General features: G+C 40.7%; 1 protein-coding gene and 1 long non-coding RNA gene across 2 annotated transcripts; both read right to left on the reverse strand.

The window, feature by feature from the left end:
• Positions 1-21,087: 21,087 nt before the first annotated feature.
• Positions 21,088-22,231, reverse strand: LOC311082089 (uncharacterized protein; the record flags this gene model as incomplete). The annotated part of the gene is made up of 5 exons (XM_084112833.1): positions 21,088-21,171; positions 21,268-21,416; positions 21,524-21,691; positions 21,836-22,093; positions 22,180-22,231. The coding sequence occupies 5 exons, from the start codon at positions 22,229-22,231 to the stop codon at positions 21,088-21,090; spliced, it is 711 nt and encodes a 236-aa protein (XP_083968959.1).
• Positions 22,232-22,556: 325 nt separating this feature from the next.
• Positions 22,557-23,047, reverse strand: LOC311081370. Its single transcript, XR_014605883.1, has 3 exons — positions 22,963-23,047; positions 22,752-22,842; positions 22,557-22,675 (listed from the first exon to the last, which is right to left on the reverse strand). It is a non-coding gene; the product is annotated as an uncharacterized lncRNA (long non-coding RNA).
• Between the last annotated feature and the right edge of the window lie 157 nt (positions 23,048-23,204).

Raw genomic sequence — 23,204 nt, forward strand, 5'->3', positions numbered from 1 at the left:
AGAGACTCTGAACATGTACGCTCCTTTCAGTGGGGCTGTGAAAACACCTAAATCAAATAACAAGAGATACAGAATCAGATGTTTCCTGTATGATTGCTTTATTACCAAGCACACTACGTAAAAGCTTTGAAAGATGGCAGATGATTTCAGGCTACGTTTACACGAAGAACAGACATGTTTTTTCTTTGCGTTTTTCATGTACTGACAACAACGTTGTCAAAACGATCCCCGTTCACACAGATCCGTGTAAACGCTTTAAAACGCTGTATTCTGCTGCTAGGCCAGTAGTTGGCGATGTCTCTTTGTAAAGAAACACTACGGATATAGTAATATAGACTATAGACAGATCATGTAATACCCATGTGCATGACATCACCATTTTCACAAATTCACATTTTTGTGGTTTACACTGAGACGATAACGGTATTGTTTCCAAAAACTTGCACTTTCAAAGTGTTTGTAAATAACTTTTTCAAAAGTTTGCGTTTTCAGGTCCCCAAAACGCAGTTGTCATGTGAATGAACGGCCAAAACGCTTACAAAGTTTTCAGTTTTTTGGTGAAACTGGTGTCGTGTAAACGGCCCTTAATTCTCTAATACACATTACACAACTGCAGAGAGGTCTGAATGGAGCAGAAGGGTTTTCATTACTATAAACTGAGTTTTATGACTCATTTAATTGATAATTACCTGTAACTGGGTTGTAGGCGTTCCCTATGTTTGTGAAGACGTTCCTGTAGGTTAGTGTGATTTCAGTGGTAAAAGGACCAATATTTCCTCTGCCAGATTGCATCAGTGCAGCTGAAAAAGCTATTTCTCTGTCTGATATTGAAAAACATAAGCAATATTTTTTATATATTACTCTATTATGCTGATAATGTATACACAGAATTTAACATCATTCAAGCACACTCTCACCTCTATTTTCCTTTCTCAACTCCACTTGACTCAGAGTAAGATTCGAAATTTCTGTAAAGGAATAAAGATTCTGTTAAATGACATTTACTATGCTTATTGTAATAGATAGATAACACAATTTACACAGTATACACTCAATTTTACACTAACATTTACACTATGCAATGTATTGCAGTGGTGTTTTACTTTGAGGATCATTGATAAAAGAGTGAATGTTTTGGTGAGGTACCATCATTTTTCTTATTCATCTCTTCCAGGATAAACGTCTGTTGTTCCCTCAGTCTCGTCTCTAAAGCTCTGATGTTGGCGGTCAGTTCTCTGTTGATGGTTTTCTGCTCTGTAACGGTGGCGGTCAGTTCTCTGATGTTTGCTTTCTGCTCTGTAACTGTGGCGGTCAGTTCTCTGATGTTCACTTTCTGCTCTGTAACGGTGGCGGTCAGTTCTCTGTTGATGGTTTTCTGCTCTGTAACTGTGGCGGTCAGTTCTCTCAGCGCTGCATGGATGTCACTGAAGAACAGATGGTAGTTTTGTTGGCTGTCAGTTGAAGCTTCATCTCTCAAAGTGTCTGTTTGAGGTGGATTCTGTCTTCCGTCCTCAGATCTGAGCTGTTGACTGATCTCATTATCATTGAGTCCTCCTTCTACCTGTTGCTGTACGACAAACACAAAGGTTTCCAACAGCAGCAGTAAACATACTAAACCCTTCATTCTTCACTGATGTTTGTTTCCAGCTCTTGCTCTTCATCCTCACAGCTTCTCATGTTCCTCTTATAGTGTCCTGATTTACTGTCTTTTGTACATGATTTACATTGCTTCAGATAAATAAGTAGGTCAAGTTAATTGTTAATCATAATCAAAGGGATGTTCCGGGTTCAGTAGATATTGATCTCTATCCACAATTTGTTACACTATGTTGATCTCAACAGAAAATAACTTTGACTCAAAGTATTAAATGTTTATATAAATCAGCGGTCGGCATCCTTATACTCTTATAGCATGTGAAGGGATCAAAGAAAGCTCCAGTTGTGTGAATGGATTGTCTGATCTGCGCACCAGCGCAGGTTAAAATCTCACACTTCAATAGCATTTATAGTATCTAACTTAATAAAACATGCTGTATGACTATGAGGAATTGTTACAACCCCCGATATAGTCTAGGGGTTCGGGGGTCCAACATTTAAAATTGACATTAAAGAGAAACATATATAATCTATATGTTGTACAAAGACCCACCAATCCAGGTAACTGTGCAAAAAGCCAACACCTTTATTCAGTACAGCAAGGTTATAGGCAAAAGTGAAGTAAGACAAACACATAAAGAATATAGATAAATATATACAGTGGATACAGAATTTCTGTAAGATGGTCAATACCACAAAGAGGAAGAGGGGACGTGGACGGCGCCAAAGAAAAGAAAGTAACAAAACCAAATGAAGTCTAACTTTTAAATTACCTCTAATCCTAACTAAGAAAATAAAGAAAGAAAACAAAGATCTTCAGCGTCCATGATGCCCTATCTAATCTTAACTAACTACCCAAAACCAAAAGTACATGGAGTGGCACTAGCCCCTAACCTAGTGTACTAGACTACTCAAAAAACCCTACGTGTTGTAGTGTATGTCACGTGACGTTCTTACCTGTCCGCCTCTTTCAGGACTAGTAACATACAGTGGGACACTGTATACTCAAGTTACATAAAACCTCTGATATAGATGTTCACACCACTCTTGTCACGGGTGGGATGATTGCAAAAAGGTGCGAGGACTCAAGTGCAGAGAAATATGAAATATTTATTAATAAAAGAAACACTAAACACAAAACAAAACCCACGAGGGGGAAAACATAACTCAATACAAAACAACAACTTCAAAAACGAACATACCAAAAAGGGTCACGGGAGAACAGGAGACGTGTACAAGACAACGATCCGACACAGACTGCAAACACAAAGGAACTTATAAAAGGGACAAATCAGGCAGGTGATGAGGGAACAACAGGTGGGGCAAATGAAACCAATAATGAGATAACAAGGAGGGTGGGGTCAAAACAGAGACAGGAACACAAACACCACATGTGCTACACGAGACAGGACAGGCATGTGACATTACCCCCTCCTTAAGGAGCGGCTACCAGACGCTCCACTAGGGACGGGAGGGACAGACCAGGGAGGGACGGGAGGGACAGACCAGGGAGGGACGGGAGGGACAGACCAGGGAGGGACGGGAGGGACAGGAAGGACAGACCAGGGTGGGGCAGGGAAAATGGACAGTTCGGGAGGCCAGGGCGGACCACAGAGTTCGGGAGGCCGGGACGGAAATGTCAGTCCATCTGGCGGCCAGGACGGAAATGTCAGTCCATCTGGCGGCCAGGACGGAGACTTTCCCTCGGGCGGCCGGGGCGGAGACCTTCCCTCGGGCGGCCGGGGCGGAGACGACCCTTCAGGAGGCCGGGGAGGAGACGACCCTTCAGGAGGCCGGGGAGGAGACGACCCTTCAGGAGGCCGGGGAGGAGACGACCCTTCAGGAGGCCGGGGAGGAGACGACCCTTCAGGAGGCCATGGCACAGGAACAGACACCAGCTCAGGCACTGGAACAGACACCACCGGCTCAGGAACTGGAACAGACACCGCCGGCTCAGGAACTGGAACAAACCCCACCGGCTCAGGAACTGGAACAGACACCAGCGACTCAGGAACTGGAACAGACACCACCGGCTCAGGAACAGACACCACCGGCTCAGAAACAGGAACTGGCACCACCGACTCAGGCACTGGAACTGGCACCACCGACTCAGGCACTGGAACTGGCACCACCGACTCAGGCACTGGAACTGGCACCACCGACTCAGGCACTGGAACTGGCACCACCGACTCAGGCACTGGAACTGGCACCACCGACTCAGGCACTGGAACAGACACCGGCTCGGCGGCGGCCATCTTGTCCAAAGACACAGGCTCGGCAAACGTGACGTGAACAGTCTCTGTGGCGGCCATCTTGTCCGAAGACACAGGCTCGGCAGACGTGACGTGAACAGGCTCGGCGTCGGCCATCTTGTCCGAAGACACAGGCTCGGCAGACGTGACGTGAACAGTCTCTGTGGCGGCCATCTTGTCCGAAGACACAGGCTCGGCAGACGTGACGTGAACAGGCTCGGCGTCGGCCATCTTGTCCGAAGACACAGGCTCGGCAGACGTGACGTGAACAGTCTCTGTGGCGGCCATCTTGTCCGAAGACACAGGCTCGGCAGACGTGACGTGAACAGGCTCGGCGTCGGCCATCTTGTCTGAAGACACAGGCTCGGCAGACGTGACCTGAACAGTCTCTGGCTGGGCAGACGTGACGGATCGCTGGGGTGGTGCAGGCAGTGCGAGCAGCTCGGGCGGGGCCAGTAGAGCATGACGCCTGGGCGGCGCGGGCAGAGCAAGACGCCTGGGCGGCGCGGGCTGAGCAAGACGCCTGGGCGGCGCATCAGGGACGGCAGTCACCTCCGGGATGGCCTCCGGGTTAGGAGCCGCCGGACAGGTCATTGAGGAGGCCTTTCTCTTCCTCCTCCGTCTCCGGACCACCGGAACTGGGACCACCGGAACTGGGACCACCGGACTCGGGACCACCGGACTCGGGACCACCGGGACTGGGACCACCGGGACAGTCACGGAGGGAGTCTTCCTTTTCCTCCTCCGTTTTGGGACCACCGGAACTGGGACCACTGGACTCGGGACCATCGGAACTGGGACCACTGGACTCGGGACCATCGGACTCGGGATCACCGGAACTGGGACCACCGGAACTGGGACCACCTGACTCGGGACCACCTTCCTGGCAATTCTCTCCTGATGGCGAATAAGACCCTCCACCATCGCCTCAAAACTGACCCGATCAAACGGCGATCGGATCAGCCAGTCCATCGGTTCGTCGAGCGCATGATTAAATAAGTCCTTACGAGCCTCCTCGTCAAGATTCAGCCCCTCAGCTGCGCTACAGAACACGTGACTGAATTCTCTCACCCCCGTCCCCTGCTGACGAAGGGAGATTAGCTTCTGAAATCGGAGAATCCGCTCCCAGTGCGGACAGGAGACTGGTTGCGCCCCCTTTCTCCGCTGAGTCCTCATTGGTCGGATCGTTCTGTCACGGGTGGGATGATTGCAAAAAGGTGTGAGGACTCAAGTGCAGAGAAATATGAAATATTTATTAATAAAAGAAACACTAAACACAAAACAAAACCCACGAGGGGGAAAACATAACTCAATACAAAACAACAACAACTTCAAAAACGAACATACCAAAAAGGGTCACGGGAGAACAGGAGACGTGTACAAGACAACAATCCGACACAGACTGCAAACACAAAGGAACTTATAAAAGGGACAAATCAGGCAGGTGATGAGGGAACAACAGGTGGGGCAAATGAAACCAATAATGAGATAACAAGGAGGGTGGGGTCAAAACAGAGACAGGAACACAAACACCACATGTGCTACACGAGACAGGTCAGGCATGTGACAACTCTCTGGTATCCATGTGCATATCTTATAAAAGTTACCAGGTTTATAAGCTCTATGTTTTGACAAAAAAGTAAAGACTGGATGTTAATTTACAAAGAAAACAAATATATATATTGTAACGTAAACGACTCTGGGTCAATGCGAATTAGCTCAAGAATATAGGGAATTTGGGAAATATTACTAATCATAACTCATGGTCATAATTCATAAATCGCATATACATTACTTTATAAATTTTCGGAAATACCTCGTTCTGTAACTGGTCTCGAATAAATGTAAGATTATCACAGTTAAGAAGGGGTATCCCTGTTTACAAAACTCTAAGAAAGTTTTATCTTCTGGCCACGAACATCAAACTTTCTGAGTTTATGAATTAAAAACTACTCAAGGTAGTCTATAATATCGAGCTTGTAGCTTAGATCTTTGATTTCATTGATTTATAAGGTGGGTTTTCAAACACAGAGACAGTTAAAAGTATAAATGGATTTTAATAAATGTAAAACTAGAGATTATATGAGCTACAAATATAAACGTACGTAAAAATGCAAACAATAAAACAAACAAACATTTAACCAAACAAGAACATAAAACATAGCGTGGTCAGAATAAATGAAATGAAAGCGTGGTCAGAATAAATGAAATGAAAGAAAGAAAGAAAGAAAGAAAGAAATAGAGAGAAGAGATAGAGGGTAACTTAATTCACAGACCTAAGAGCTAGACACCTGAAATCAGCTTTTTAGAGAGAGATACTTGCACGATGTTGTACTCTTTCAGTGTGACGCTGAGAAAGGGAACGCGCGTGTGCACGTGTCCGGCTGGTTTGCGTCTAGCTTCGTCTTCTGGGTCGTTTCGCAAGACGATGTAAAGGCTCACTTGAATTTAACGTTACCGAGAAAGTTCAGATCATTTCCCTTGTGGAGGGGAAAGGCGAATAGGAACTTAGTTGCAAAAGAACGGCAGCTTCTACATGACGCGGGGCATGCGTCCCAGAGAGAGAGGGAGAGACCAAGGCCTGTCCTGCTGGTTCCGTTGGGGAGGAGAAGCGCTGCGCGTGGAGGAGGTCAGAGCGAGAGAGCAAGAGAGTTGAGAGAGAGAGCAAACTGAAAGTTTGGACTTTTATCAGTGTCCCGTGAGCAGTGTCCCACGTCCCCTTTTTGGGACAACAGCGAATCGGATCTTCTGATCTGAAGCGGGAAGAGGTTTCTTTGTTTGTGAAGAAACGCCTACTCGCCTACTGTCATGTGAGAGATCGAAAATAACATTCATATTTAGAAATATGGTATTTCCTGGAATAAATGCATATTATTGTACTTTGCAGTCAAGATTCGACTCCGACATGTTTTTCCCATTACATTGACACCTCGAATGACGTTTTTGCATGAAAGAAATACAGGGTTACATAATTTCCTCATAATCACTAGCATAGTGATTTTGATTATCATAATAACATTGCATAGATACCTCAGACATTATCTGGCCAATTATACACACATAAAAATACATATCAAAAACATTGCTATTGGATCACATGTGTGGAAATGTCCGTTTCAAAGTCCACACGTGTTTGTGTGTGTGTGTGTGTGTGTGTCTGTGGAGTATCTGGAATGTCACGAGTCTATAAAGTCACGGGGAGTTCACGCTGAACTGGGGGGATCCCCGTCACACTGGTGCTGGTGAATTGCCCCGTATGGAGTAATAATAACCAGAGCTCGTCTTCCTAAGGACAAAGAAGATGTGTTCGACACCCTCATGATTCACTTAATTTGAAAAGCAGCTGGCCGGATGTCATTGTCGCTACAATATTAAGTGATGTTTACATATATAATGTTGAAACCTAATACTAATGAAACAAATGATGCTGATGGAGTTTAACTTGTGTTGAATCTACAAAATTCCTTCAAATGTTATTTCCCCCCACATGCAACAACATCCCGTATCAAAAGTAGTAAAACTGAAAATAATGCATGGGTTGATAAATACAAAATCAATTAAATTTTTAAATTTTTTCCTTGCTGTTACTGTTACTTACAAAATACACTGAAGATAACAAGCTATACGTGTAAAACTCACTATCATTATTAAACACAAAACAAGATATTAAATTAAATGACCTGTATAAAAACATTAAATGTAATTGTTAACCTGATTTACAGCTTTTCATGTACAAGAATGCCCTAGATTTTGGGAAATGTATGCCCTTATGATAAAGTTTCCATTAACTTGTTTTGTTAGCTGTTGTTTCGCAATGTGTACTTTGATCTTAACACCTTACCTTATTATTTATTATTCTCAGGTTAGATAAAGTAAGTCGAGTCTAGCCTAAATTACAAGCATTTTACAATTTGGTCAGAAGACTTCTCTGTGGTATGTTCTTAATCAAATTCTTAAAACACTATTAATCAAAGCTTCAAAAAGCAGTTTTTGTAATCAATTGAATTTATATTAATTGGTTACTTTTTATAAAACGCCATCATTAAAGAATAAACTACAATAATCCTGCTTTGAATTAAAGGTGTAGTCAGCTCAGGGTTTCTTGTCTTCAGCTCTGAGCTTCTAGGTGTATGGGGTTTAATGAAATATCAGTATCCAAAGAGACAATCAACTCTTCAGTCTTTAATACTCCTGTTGTTTACTGCCGAAGTTAGGTTATAATCTTCTTGATTCACACAAGCTGTAACTTTCCCAAGACCAAAGATCCTTCTCGCAGATCCGCTTTTCATGTCTTTGAACTCCAGTAAACTCAACCAAGATAGCTGATTTCCTTTTAACCCTTAAATATGTTTTCACAGTTATACGGTTACATACAGTGCCTACTGCACAGTCACAACAGAGCGGTGCTCTGAGTGCAGTGTGTCTGCGGGAACCAATCGTGGCGCATCCCGCCGAGTGAGCGCAAAGCCCATCAAAAGGGGCCGGCCGTCTTCCTATAAAGGTAGCTCATTTCGCCTTAAGAATCTGATTTCTCTCCGCTGATTCAGGCAGCTGAGAATGATGCTCCTCCCCTGCTACTATCAGGTGAGTATAAACAGAGCTAATTTCTCTAAAAGAGCATAGGTGTGTTCAACATCGGCTGTGGCTGGATGTAACTGATCGGTGAGAGTTGCCACGTGCAGACGGGCAGGAGCTGCAAACGGAGATGTGAAATCGGATACTTTCTGGTTCTTGTAGTGGCCGCTCACATGGTGTTTGCATACTTTACCACAGCTGAAGTGAAATAAATGCAATATTTGCCAAATAATACACAGAAAATACACATTTTCATTCAATACTTTATGTACTGCTTCATACAGCGTCTGTTTGAACAAGAATAAAGTTCAACATAAGCCTATAACTACTATCAATGAAGTGGAGTCTGTTTTTTAATCAGTTTTATTTTGATAAACATGACACAATATAACATCGCGACTACATGAAAAGAGTGTTTACTGTTATAAAAAACTGATTTGTGCGCTTTAGTGGAACTAAAGGTGTGAGAATAAACAAGAAACACAATTGATCGTTATGAAATTATCGTTATCAAGTGGATTCCCTCAGATGAGCATTATTCTTGCAAGCCGCTTTCAATGAAGACTGACGCTCTCATTACAAGAGCGCGAGTCTAGCAGCTGGGGATTTCCCACGAGGGGATTCATTTCTGATTGCACTGTTAGAGCGAGCACAGCGCTGACTACTCTCAGATGTACACAGCGCTGACAATGACACTCTCCCATGTAACTATAAGGTGAGACTCACAAGCATATTCTTGTGTCGCTTGCTGGGCCCGTAAGACGCCTTAATTTCTCACCTTGCTGTGTTCACAGACTGCTTTCTTGTACTCTCTTACTCCAGCGTTCTCTTTCTCTTGATCACGAGAGCCAGGCCCACGCCCACCCAAGCCGCGTTCATTAAAGACTAGCGCTTTCACTGGGAGTGTGCGAGCTTCGCCTCGCTGCATTTGCGAACCACTAAGAAAGTGGCTCCACTCCTTGTTCTCCACTGTTCTCTTCCTCCCAGAAGCATAAGATAGAGAAACAATTAAGTCAAGTCACCTTTATTTATATAGCGCTTTTTACAATACAGATTGTATAAAAGCAGCTTCCCAGTGATATCATATAAATAATACAACAAAGTTTGTTTCTAGAAGAAAATTGCATCATCGTCCACCTTAAGTAAGGCAGATCAATAATATTGTTGAATATTGAATGTCCCCAACTAAGGAAGCCAAAAGCCAAGGCAACAGTGGCAAGGAACCAAAACTCCATCAGGTGACAGAATGGAGAAAAAAACCTTGGGAGAAATCAGACTCAGTCAGGGGCAAGTTCTCCTCTGGCCAACGAGCGAAAAGTGTATGATTATGATCCAGGCAGCGTTACAGGTCAGAAGTCAGATTGGATCAGAACATTCCGAATATTTATCCAGTTTCATCTGATTGAAGATCGGAGTCCTCATGACTTGGATCGGAGTCCTCACAACAAACTATGGAGACGAGTTTGTTGAGGATCAGTGCCGATGGCTGTCGTGTCGATGAGGCCTTAACAGGGCTGATGAGGCTGGCACTTCAGGGATGCGTTGTGGATGGATCCAGGCGCAGGTTCACCAGTTTAGGTGCTAAATAGGAGAAGGATCTACCGCCTGCAGTTGATTTTGATATTCTAGGTATTATCAACTGGCCAGAATTTTGAGATTGCAGTAGATGTGAAGGACTATAATGCGTTAAGAGCTCGCTCAAGTACTGCGGAGCTAAACCATTTAGTGCTTTGTAAGTACTCAACAATATTTTAAAATGTATATGATGTTTAACCCTCTGGGGACCAAAAACGCGCCCGCGCGTTTTGCTCGTTTTTTTTTTTAGCAATGAAAAATAAACACAAAATGCTCTGTTAATTTTGATCTTTAATTTTCGTGTTATACATCAATCGATCCTGTTCAGTTTCTATTTTTTTTCTGTATACTCACAATAAAAATAAAGTGTTTTGCTTTTTGACAAATAAAGAAACTTTAACATGATGCGATTTCTGCCTTCTCTCTGTCAGTAAACTCCCATTTGAAACGCGTTCGAAAATGATCTATAACTCCGCGAAAATTCAGTCAAACAGGCAAACAGACCCACGGGCATAAAGCTTGAGATCACAGCTTTTAAATGAAGTCATTTATATAAAAAACAAATATTATCAGCTTCTGTAATCTGTATAAAAAGAGAGCGATTCCAGTCGAGCTCATTACGAGCTCATTGACTTTAATTCGTTCACGCCTACTCACGGAGCGCGCTATTCACAAGATAATGTGCTAAGCCATCTATGCAAAACAGGTAAACGCCCCCAAGCAAATGCATTAAACGCTTCAAGTTTCATCATTCAGTCACCTGCGCGTTGGGAAGATGACACGGTACACCGGTGCGGAAGCCCTTCAGTTCGTCCTGGATACTAGCGACGAAGAGTCCAGATTTTCATCAGAAGAGGAGCGCGACTACTCTGATGACGACCGTTTGTATTTTGAAGAGCAAATTGATCCAGCCGTGGATAGAATTTCGGATGAGTAAGTATTTATTCTTACTTGCATTAGTTGACAAGCTATTCAAAACATGAGCTTACATATTATACTGGGTGGACTTGCCATCCAGAGTATTGACATTTGATATCTACCTATATTCAACACGATCTAATGAAAGTGCATATCTATACCATGAATTTAATATCTCGTACCATTTCAACGTCAAAAATGTTTTGTTTTGTTTTTTTTGTGTACATATGCTACACCCCTTGGTTAGGAAATTTGTATTTGTATGTGTAGCCTAAATGATATGTTTAGATCATTATGTATGAAAGATAGAATTTAGAAATTATTTTAGAAAGGAGGCCTAGTAGGTGTTTAGATTATATTTTGACTATATAAATGCTGCCTCATTATCATTAACGATGCATGCTCGCAAATATCAGTTGTAAATGTGTGTAAATGTGCTGAAATGTGTAAATATACCCAGTTAATGAAGTGCACAAATGTGTTAGGCTAATGTTTGCGGTGTGCCTCTCCGGTAATGGCCCATTGACACGCATATAGGCTTATTGCACGCGTCTAAAATTATTTACATCAGTTATTCATTATAGACTAATGCTACTATAGTTATATTTATGTAATAATATTCTTCAACTTTTTTAAAAGGAATGTAGCTTCATCACTACCTCCGCCTGCAACTCGGAGTGCGCTTAGCAACACAGTCAGAAATCAGAAAGAGTAAGTACATATTTACCTACTATTTTACAGATGTTAGTTACATTTTGTTTATATACTTAGTGATGATACAAATGTAGCCTATATGTGTCTGTGTGGCTTTGCAACAAATGTGTTGTTATATGCACAATATAACAATTATTGATTGGTAATGTTAATATAAAAGAGCTTATATTGTGTTGCTTTATCAGATTTGCTAAATGTCCATCAGTTATGCATGTGCTGGAATAGTACTCTGTAAAATATATGATAAAAATAGTTTTCAACTTTAAACAAAATTACAATAAAACAGATTGAAAAACAAAACATTTGAATCTCCTCATTCTTTGTTAAGGCTGCCTCACTTGATGGCCCATTAGCACTTGGGGGAGCGTCTATGTCACACCCCTGGTCTGAATCTCATTAATATTGATGACCCATTACCACTCCCACGCATAAACCTCTTCTGACAAAAAAACTGTTTTACAATGTTTAAATCAATGTAGTGTTTTATGTGAACAATTAGGCAGGATGATTTTCACATAATTTTGAAGCTAGAACTCAAAGGGACAACATCAATTAATCAAAAGTCTTGTGGACACATATTTAATATGTGTTTTGTGTTCTTAAATCAGCAACTTTCATTTTATTTTTTTCCAATAACCACGCATAAACATTATTCTCTTAAAAATACAAACATCTACATACACGTTGCTCACATATTATGGTAGTCCTGTTTGTGCTATATAGAGTGAATTTACACCTTTGCCATTAACATGTTTATAAATAACTGAAAAAAGCACAAATATCAAGGCATGTCAGAACATCTCAAGGACCCCAAAAACAGCTTGGTCCCCAGAGGGTTAATAGGGAGCCAATGCAGTGTTGACAGAACAGGGCTAATGTCATACTTTCTGGTTCTAGTGAGAACTCTAGTTGCTGCGTTTTGGACCAACTGAACTTTGTTTATTAATGATGCATACATGACATACCCAAAATAAAAAGGTTTCTGCTCATAAGTCATTCTGAATAGACACATTAACAACATATTTAGCAAGCCAACCCTTGAGAGTTTACAGTTCAAAACTCAAAATTAATCAGACTGTTATTAATATAGAGGTATATAAACTCAAACATAAAAACAAAAACAACAAATATTAAGAATATATTTATTAAATGTATAAAAATATGATGTGAATGTAGTATTGCAACTTATAACTACAACTAAAGTGTAGCCGCAATTGTGGTCATGCTTCATCTTAAATCTGAGGATGATATCTCTAAAATTATGCATTTTATGATGCCTATTGTGAGACCATGTCAGGGGAGGCTTTGGAGAAGTTTTAAAGAAGGCTAATAAGATTCTTATCAAATATTTTATTTCCCTGTGTTACGTGCTAGCCCTTTTATTTTAAGTCTAGGGGGCCTAGGCATAGCAGTAACAAAGTTTTGGAGAGAGAGAGCACAGGTACTTCTTGTCTCTAGTCCCAGTAACACTAATCCAAAACTAGTGAGCTTAGAAAAAGTATTTATTGAATCAAAAGAATAAAGATAAAAGGAAACAAAACTTCAGGAGGGGGCAAAGGCCAACAAAACAAACAAAAAGGTTTCTAACTCAGTTTTAACCATAACTTACCTAAACATTAAAACAAAAAGTAAATGAATAACAAATAAAGTTCCCTTTCTCCCTAACTACCCATAACCAGGAGAAAAGCAGATTCAAACAAAAATGGCACCCACCTCCCTACAAGTTTCCTTAAAAGAAAATCTTAAATTCTAAACAAAACCATAAGTATTCAACTATATCTACAATTGCACCAATAGTTAAAGTCCCTGTAAAGGCAATTCTAAAAAAAAATTCTAAACACATTATAAATGTTAGAAATGTATTGCTAAAACATATTACAAAGACTGTGAACTGTGAAGTACTGAATTGTCGAGTTAGACCGTTAAACAGTTTTTCACCATTGCTGTGTTCCGGATTTTTTGGGCGGGGCTAAAACGGGGGCTCGATGACGCACTGAAGCCCCAGAGCTCCTGGACACGCCCCTACTTGATGACGCATTGGAGCCCCTGACGCTGCCCCTCCCCTAACAATATAGCACATTCATTCACATCAGTTTGCCGATCGCGAGTCACTGTCAGGAGTCAGGACTATTAATTACTACAGCTTACAGTTTACTAGCTAGCTATGCCTTCGTCACGGAAATGCGTACTACCTGGATGCGATCACGTACAAAACAGATCGGTGTCCTTATTTAAATTTCTGAAAAACGATCAAGAAGAGGTGGATTAATTTTGTGAAGAGCCACCTTGATGGACAGCTGAGGATCACCGCCAAAACCCGCCTCTGTAGTGATCATTTTACACGGGATAGTTTTATAAACTTTCGTCGGAGACAACTGGGATTCACTGATAACCCGCTGTTACTGGTGAATGGGGCCGAACCGACTATCTCCCGCCTCGGCCTTCATCCTCCCGTCGCGCCGACAACTGGTGCCATCGTCGGCAGTGCGAGCCCACCAATGAGTGTAAGTTGCCTTGTATGCTTATGTTATAATTATAGTAGGTAGTCCAGGCTCGAACATGTATGGCTTTGTAAAACCTAGGAGCATCCATTCCGACTGTAGCGGTGAGAGTTTAGTGTGGCGACGGCAGCTTTCCCGCGAGTGGGCGTGGTTTCAGCGCAGCCAGTGGACACGCCCCCAGCGTTTGAGAGCAGAGACTACTGCTCATTTTTTCAAGATTTTGATAGCTTATTTTATGGACTTGCCGGCTTTTTTTATCATTCAAATTTGGCTGGGTGGCTAATAACACCTTTTTCTGTGGTGTGACAAACTCAGAACACATACTTAATTTTGACTTTACAGGGACTTTAACAGATTTCAACAACATAACAGGATGAAGCTATCTGGAACAAGGGAAAAGAAGTCCAAGTGGCAAGTTAGCATCTGCAACCCTCTCTCTCTCCTTGTTGTGGGATGGTGCTGGCTTTATATGCTGACATTCTCCCGGCTGCAGCCAATTAGTGGAGCTGAGGTTAATGGGCAGCAAATCAGCAACAGGTGATCCCAATCACCAGCATGAACATGGTGGCAGTAGACATGGAAGAAAAAAAAGAAAACACCACAAAGCACATAATGATTACAAAAAAATAAAAAAGATAACGTCTTAGGACGCAACACCTTTAAACACTCATTTACAATATTTGACTAATGTCTGGCAAGGAGAACTGGCCCATTCATGCTCTATTGATGTAAATCGACGAACCTTTCACACCTCTGCCTGTAAAAGACTTAATCTTCATTATTCTTTTATCCTTATTCTTTTGTTTGAATTCAGCCATTATAGCCTGTATTCTGGCAATATGCCTGGCCATCTACACCTCCGTCAACCCACTATACATGAATAATCCACCTATTATCTTAAGTCTTGTTAGAAAAAAATATATATATTCTTGTCAGACTTTTGACTAATGTATGTTGTCGCTTCGAGTTCTGGCTTCAAAATGATGTGAAAATCATCCTACCTAATCGTTCTCATAAAACAATACATTGATTTAAACTTTGTAAAACAGTTTTTTTGTCAGAAGAGGTTTATGCATGGGAGGGGTAATGGCCCATCAATATTAATGAGATTCAGACCAGGGGTGTGACAGACACTCCCCCAATGGCTAATGGGCCATCAAGTGAGGCAGCCTGAACAAAGTAGAGGAGATTCAAAGGTTTTGTTTTTCAATCTGTTTTATTGTAATTCCTCTATGTGGAGGAACTAAATGTTCTAAATTTGCAGGTATCTCACAGTAAATGCTTATGCCCTGTTGATGCGGGCTCTAAGCAAAATAATGCAAAATAATGCAAAATGAGCAAAATAAACTAAAATAAAGGCAGATAGAATATAGTTACATGTCTTGGTGCCATTTTTGAAAACAGTTCCTGTTCAGCTGAAGACACAAGTGAACATTATGTAAACAGAATTATACTAATATCTGAAAGAAAGGGAATAAGTGTACTTACTTTTCAGTTGTTCTCAAAACTGAACGACACCTGTCGCGTGCCCTCCCAGTGCGAGTTGCAGGTGAGGCTGAGAGTGATGCTACCACATTCCTATAAAAATAATAATATTAATATTAATAAAGGTTGAACAAAGTACTATGCCAGCACATGCATAACTGATGGACAGTCAGCATGTTGATAAAACACCATCAGGTCTAACTTCTGTAAAATAGTGGGTAAATATGTACTTACTCTTTCTGATTTCTGTCTATGTTGCTGCGTGCCCTCTTAGTGCGAGTTGCAGAACCTACATCATTCCTTTCAAAAAAAGTTGAAAACTATTACTATCATATATTTTAGAGTACTATTCCAGCACATGCACAACTGATGGGCATTAGCATGCTGATAAGATAACACAAAGAAAAAATATGTAACATTATCAACCAACCTCCAAAAATAAATAAAGTCATACAGGCTCATATTGTAATAAGTATATAAACAAAATTGAACGAACATGTAAATATGTACTTACTCTTTCTGATGTTCGACTGTGTTGCTGCGCACCCTCCGAGTTGCAGATGAAGGTGATGCAGCTACATTCCTTTTTTTTTTTAAAGTTGAAAACTATTATAACATAAATATTTCAAAGTATATTACCATTAGTCTATATGAATAACTGATGCGAATAATTGTAGACACGTGCTGTAGGCATATATTGCGTGTCAATGGGCCATTACGGAGATAGCACAACACAAACATTAGAAACATTAACACATTTGCAATTCATCAGCTGGGCATATTTACACATTTCAGCACATACACACATTTGCAATAAATATTTGCAAGCACTCTTCATGATGATAATGAGGCAGCATAAACACTAGTCAAAATATAATCTAAACATACATAATATTTTCTAAATGAATTTAAAAATTCTAACTTTCATACAGGCCTATGATGGGCAGACAAGATTTTGACCATTTCATTAAGTTTATTTTTTGTATAAAGCCTTTCTTTAAAGTGAATTTTCTATTAATTGTATCTTAATTTTAATCGTTGTTTCATCAACCAATTGCCTGTATTTAATATATAAGAATTAAAAATAGCAGGCAATAAAGCTCCGTGTCGGCATGTGAACTGGAGCTCGCCTCATAAATGAACCCAAACTCATAAGCTTTGCCTAAAATACCAGAGAAATATATAGAAAGCTCGAAATGTGTTATTTTAAACAAAACTATCAAAAACGAAAGAAAACAGACTGCATGAAGCCTCTCTCCTACTTTATACAGCATAGCCTAGACCATTTAAATATAGATTACTCTGAATGACAAGTATGGAAATGGTCCAACCAGTAAAATATGTAGCCTACGTTTATATAAAATAGCTTGTCAACTAATGCAAGTAAATTTAAAAAGACTTACTCATCCGAAATATTATCCACGGCTGGATCAAGTCGCTCTTCAAAATACAAACGTTCGTCGTCAGAGTCCCGCTCTTCTTCTGACGAAAAAGTGAACTCTTCATCAGTATCCAGGACTAGCTGAAGGGCTTCCTCACCAGTGAATCGTGTCATCTTCCAACGGCGCAGGAAAGTGAATGAATGAAACTTGCTGGTTTTAAGGCATTTCAGGGGGCGTTTACCTTATTTTGCATAGATCACCTCAGCTCATTAGCTTATGAATAGCGCGCTCTGCGAGTGGGTGTGAACTCATTACAGTTAATTAGATGAGACGGGAGAAACTGTACTTCTCTTTAGTTTCTTACAGATTACATTGCAGGAGAATATTTGTTTTGAATGTGAATGGTTTTATTTAAAAGTAGAAATGTAAAGCTTTCTTTAGACGCATGTTTCATGGTTGTGTGATAAGTATTAGCTGAGTTTCAGTTCATTTTCCAGACTTGTTTCAGAAAGATTTTTGCCGAGACAGAGTGAGCTGAAAGCGCACCCTGTTTATTTTATTTATTTAAAAATAAAAACAAGGTTTTGATGTTGATGTGAGTGTACACAAAAAAAGAAGACCCTCTATAGTTTATAATCATGTATTTATTTTATTTATATGACCATAAATTACGGATTTTTTTACGTTTATGTTGCTGCTATGTGAAAAAAATCCAGCAAAACGCGCCGGCGCGTTTGCCGACCTCAGAGGGTTAAAAGAAGAGAATTCAAGTTTTATGCCTGTGTGACTGAGTATTTGCTGAGTTATTGTTCATTTTCGGACGCGTTTCAGAATGGACTATACTGACAGAGAGAAGGCAGAACTCGCATCATGTTTATTTTTCTTTATTTGGCAAAAAGAACAACACTTTGTTTTTATTGTGAGTATACACAAAAAAGTAGACACTTAACAGAATGATGTATAACACAAACATGTAAGATCAAAATCAACAGAGTATTTTAAGTCTCTTTTGCACTGATAAAAAAAAAGCGAGCAGATCACGCCGTTGTGATTGCCGACCCCAGGGGGTTAATTATAACTTGACAAAATAACCAGTCTGACCTTGATTTCCTTCCCACTTCAACTACTTCAGTCTACCAACCATTCTAAAATCAAATTGAGAGAATAAATGCCATATATTGTGTGACAACATTGCTTTTATTTGATTTGTTGTGTTTGTTATGTGTGTCATAGACACAGGGAAGAGGCACATGTGGGAACTCCCAGTGGACAGCAGCAGGGAGACTTCAAGGAGGACTTCTAAATCGGATGAATAGAGGTCGCTGTGTGTCGCCACGGATTCCTTCTGAAAGCCCTTAATATGTACAGGGGGAGATATTTGCCTTCCCTCTGTATCTTCAGAAGGAGCTCATGCAAGCCAAGGCACAATTCTTTGCAATGGATGTGGCTGGCAAATATTGTCCATACTTGGAGAAAGCTGCTAGTGTCCTTCCTGCTCTTCAGGAGATGACCACAATGAAATCTTTCCTCAATGTGATATATTCTTGAGCCCATGCTATTAAGTGTGAGGTATGTATAGTATTTTTGCATCATATGTGCATTTGTCTTGTGTGGACTTTGGTTATTTCCTGTTCTTTGCCATGTTTTGTAGTCCTATGTAGTTTTGTTGATTAGTTCCTGATTGTTCCCAGGTGTGTCTTGTTTGCCAATCTCCCCTTGAGTGCATATATACCCAAGTGTTTCTCATGTTTTTTTTTGTCTAGTATTTTTCTTAGTGGATGTTTTGTGTGAGTTGGTTTCACTTCTGTTTTACTCTGTGTTTGGATTTACTCTGGTATTTGCCTGTTGCCTGGATGTGTTTGTGTTATTTTGTTAATAAACTGCCATACTGCACTTGGATCCTCCTCTTCCTTGTTTCTGAAACCCTCCGTGTTACAAATATGAAATTGAAGTTAAGTACTACACTATACTATGTAGCCTTTTTGCATAACCATTTCCTGTACAGATTGTAAAGCCCTTTGAAGCAAATTGTGATTTTGGGCTGTATAAATAAAATTGAATTTAACTGAATTTCTTCTTCTGAGAGAGAGATTGACTAAACAAGTGTATAACCTGCATCGGATATAGCATTCATTCCTCAGGTCGATGTCCTTAATGTTATATCCATTATAAAAAAAATGGAGATAAATAATATTTTTGTCTTTTTAGTTAAAGTGTAAGTTGCAGGTTAACCACCACAGCCAATTAATGTGTAAATTAAAGTGCTCTATATGTATATATGTATTTATTTCTGTCTTAAAATGCGTTAAAATAACATTTATTGGGGTTTCTTCAAAGGTAGCGTGTTTTTACGTTAACTGGGTGATGACGTCACAAGAGGAACTCGCAACCCATACTCTGCTAGATTCCTACTGTATTATGGCTATTTGGAGAACGACTGAGGATGTGGGAAACCATCAAATTCTTTATGGACCACAGTCGTCATGTAGAATAGCAAGGAGGGACAATGACTGAAGACATTATTTACTTACATGGTGTCAGTCCAAATCAGAGCTGTAAGATGCACACACTGCACAGGCACCAATCGCTAGTCTCATCGACGCCTCAAACATCATGTAATAACCTTCCTCAATCCACGCATTTTCTCACGATTTAATTAGCGATGTTTATTGTCAGAAAAGAAAAAGAGAGATCGATGTCCCCATCACTGTGTTTGTGTGGGATCAGTTGAATCAGCAGTGTGTGTGCTGCCGTGAGGTGAACGCGTTTTGGAGTTTAGTGGAACAGCTCGATCTGTGACCGGCTGATCTGACGTGCCTGAACCCGTTTGTTTTGCGAATAGCTTATAATTCTCATTTCAGGCAGGATCACGGTCCCCTTGAAGTCAGCACACACGAGTATGTTTACAATTGAGTTATTTTATCCATAATTTTTTTTATCATATAAAAGTACATACAACCAACTTTTCTGTAGTTATGTAAGGCATCTATAGCTTTCAAAGAAATACAACATTGAAGAGTACCATACTTAATGCACGAGTAATTACATTTAGATAAAAACCAACATTAAGTTTGCTACATCCCTATACCTAGGCAATACAGCATACAGGCAGGCTGTACGTTGGGCATATGGCATTCTGGGGAGGCATATACGTATGCCGATAATCACTTCCAAGAAGGACGGATTTGAAAGGCCTCATTTGGATGAAGATTAGCTTAATTACCCCTTTCAGTTTTTTTAAGAGTTTAGTGGTATGTTTGTGGTGTTGTGAGCGTACATCCCCAACCCCCTCATTGAAATAGATCTAAAAAACAGTAGACATGAATTTAATTTCAATAAAATTTGTTTATTATTATTTGGTTATTGTTATTATACCTGTGAAACAGATTAAATCTGAAAAGACTCAAAGGTTAGACAAAATGTGATACATTTAGTACAGTATCTTGCTATATGATTTTGGAAGTCCTATCAAACAGAATAAATCTGAAGAGTCAAAGCTTAGACAAAATTTGAAACATTTATTAGATGGTTGCGTTCTGGGACTCACACATGCACAAACACATGCAAAGTGACCCATGACAAAACAACAACTATAAGCTCCCACCACCAGGTACAATTACAAGCAAATAAAAGACAAAGCAACACTAACATGCAACAGCACACAATGACAGACCATGGCAAGCGACATGCAGAATTTCAGTGACAGGATCCCACCACCAAGTAAAATTACAGAACAAAAGGAGAAGGCGCGACCAACAAACAACCACTACAAGCACACAGAACACAAACAAAACAAAAACATGCAGCATGCAAAAAATAATGAAGGGTACCGAGAACGATACATACCCACTCACTCATACCTTTACTCCGGTAGGGTCATGACTATAAAAAAACAAAGAGGTTATGTTACAGCTGCCAATTACAAATATAAAATCACAAAATTAGGAAATGTTTACGGTATGATTATTAATAACAGATTCTAAATTCAACTTTTGCTAAAACGTGATTTTTGTGTAAGATAAAAGTTAACTGCTTCCTGTTTTGGAATTTGATTAAAGGATTTTGAGATGGGGGCAGGGCAGGTGCTATTCAAGGAAGCACTGGATTCTCTGAGTGCCGCAGGCGATCTGGTGTAGCTTTCTTGTAATGACTGTATGAGTGCTGATGCATATCCTGGGGAAATGAAAAACATGTAGATCACATTCACTGATTACCAAGGTCTCATGCATACATATCCAAATATGATGGAAACTGACTGAAACTACTGACCATATGAGGCCTTCTGTTTAACTGTCCGGACTGTGTGTTCACCTTTCCGGAACCTCGGGTATTGCACGGCATACTTTGCAACACCACCACTTGTTTGCGCAACTTCGCGGCTGCCATTACAGTTGTAGTGCAGAGCTGCCAACAAAAGTCTATAGGAAATCACAAAATGAGAGCAGATTTTGAGATAGAAATATCAGATGTCTGTATGACATGCCAATATGAGATGTAGTTAATCAATTTCGCAACACTGACCTACTGTACATCCCAAGGTAGGAAAACCCTGTGTGTTTGGGAGCGAAGAGCAGGATGAGGGAGTGAAACGCCTCAAGGGAAAAGGTTTGGTGCTGTGGCGACAGCTGCTTCACATCCTTCAGCAAGGATGCCTTTGTGACAACACCCTCCAGTTTCACCGCAACCGTTGAGCCTGTAAAAAAAAAAAAAAAAAAGTCCCAAACAAAACATTTTGTTTTACCCTGATTAAATTGTATTAGAACACAGGTTCCAGCAAAAAATCTCTCAGGTCACATTATCATAAAACCATAGAGTACACATATTTCATGGTGTATACCTGGTTCTAGCCACTCCTTTTTCCGTTGCTCCCCCTCCAGAGGTAGATGAGCACAACAGGGAAAGGCAGGAGTGTCATGCTCATGGATGTCCTGTATGTGGTTCACCATGCTCTTCCACTTGGCCTCCATGACCTCTGGGTTGCCATCAGGAGTGGAGGCTGCAGTCCAGTAGAGGTGGTTTATAATTGCAGGCCTCCACAACATCAGGTCCCCACAGTCCTTTTCCTTGGCCGCCGTATCCAAAGCCTTGCTGAGACCTTGTTTACAACAAATGGAAAGTATTATATCGATGGAAATGTAATTTCAAGAATTACCTTAAAGCTTCCAACATCGGGATACATACCTTTCCCGACATGCCAGACATCAAAGAAATGCCTTGTCCCCTCAGTACACATTTCCTCTCGCACCCACTTGGCAACCTTAAAAGTAATACACAAACTGTTAGGAAGCTTGCACTATCTTGCCATCAGTGCATCAGCATGAGTACATTCTTCTGGCATCAGTGTATATTAAACCATCCCTGTCATCATTCAGGCCTGGCAGGGTGGTGACCTAATTGTTGCAGGTGACTGTAGTTAATGCACTATTTACATGGTCTGATATGCTTTGTCAGTGTAAGACTTACTTATTCCCAGGTCTCCTTGACATTTTGGCAGGAATTGAAACCACTCAGTAATAGAGGGGAGAATTTATACATCTATATTGTATATCTTTGTATTTACCTGGCGATGCCTGTCGGTGATGAGGGTCGACACTTGAAGATCCTGCCCCCTGAGGAGGGTTATGCTCCTCTTCAAACCCTCTAACTCGCACCAGTTGCTATTCGGGACCTCTGAGCACTGCAACATGACACAATCACTGTGAGTGGTGAAAGTGGATAAACTTTATTTCTTTGTCTGATAACATCACACTTACCTGGACAAGCTGAAGGTCGACAACCTTATTTATTCTCTCCTCAATCAGCGAGTAGGTCCCGTATTTCGCACAATGTCCAGGAGAGTCTGACCTGGGTATGATTATTTGTATTTTTTTGTAATTGTAATTGTGTTAAAGATACAACATAGCACATCAGACCATGTCATCTGTAAACATGTCTCATATTAACATCAGGCAAATTGTGCATTACCTACAGTCCCCTGCTACAATCAGGCCACCCCCCATCTCCTTCAATTCACTTATAATGGTTGCTTGTTCTTCCTGCCAGGCCTGAATCACGATAGGGATGGTGTAGTAACGCTGGTGGCGGAAGAATGTATTCTTGCTGATACACTGTAGACCAAATAATGTCAGCATTCTGAGAGTTTGGGTTGGTAGACATCCCGAAAAATGAATTGCCCCACTCAGAAGTAGGTTGCAGGCTGGCATGTT

This window comes from Abramis brama, assembly GCF_963993115.1.
Source record: "Abramis brama genome assembly, chromosome: 4".
Lineage (NCBI taxonomy): Eukaryota > Metazoa > Chordata > Actinopteri > Cypriniformes > Leuciscidae > Abramis > Abramis brama.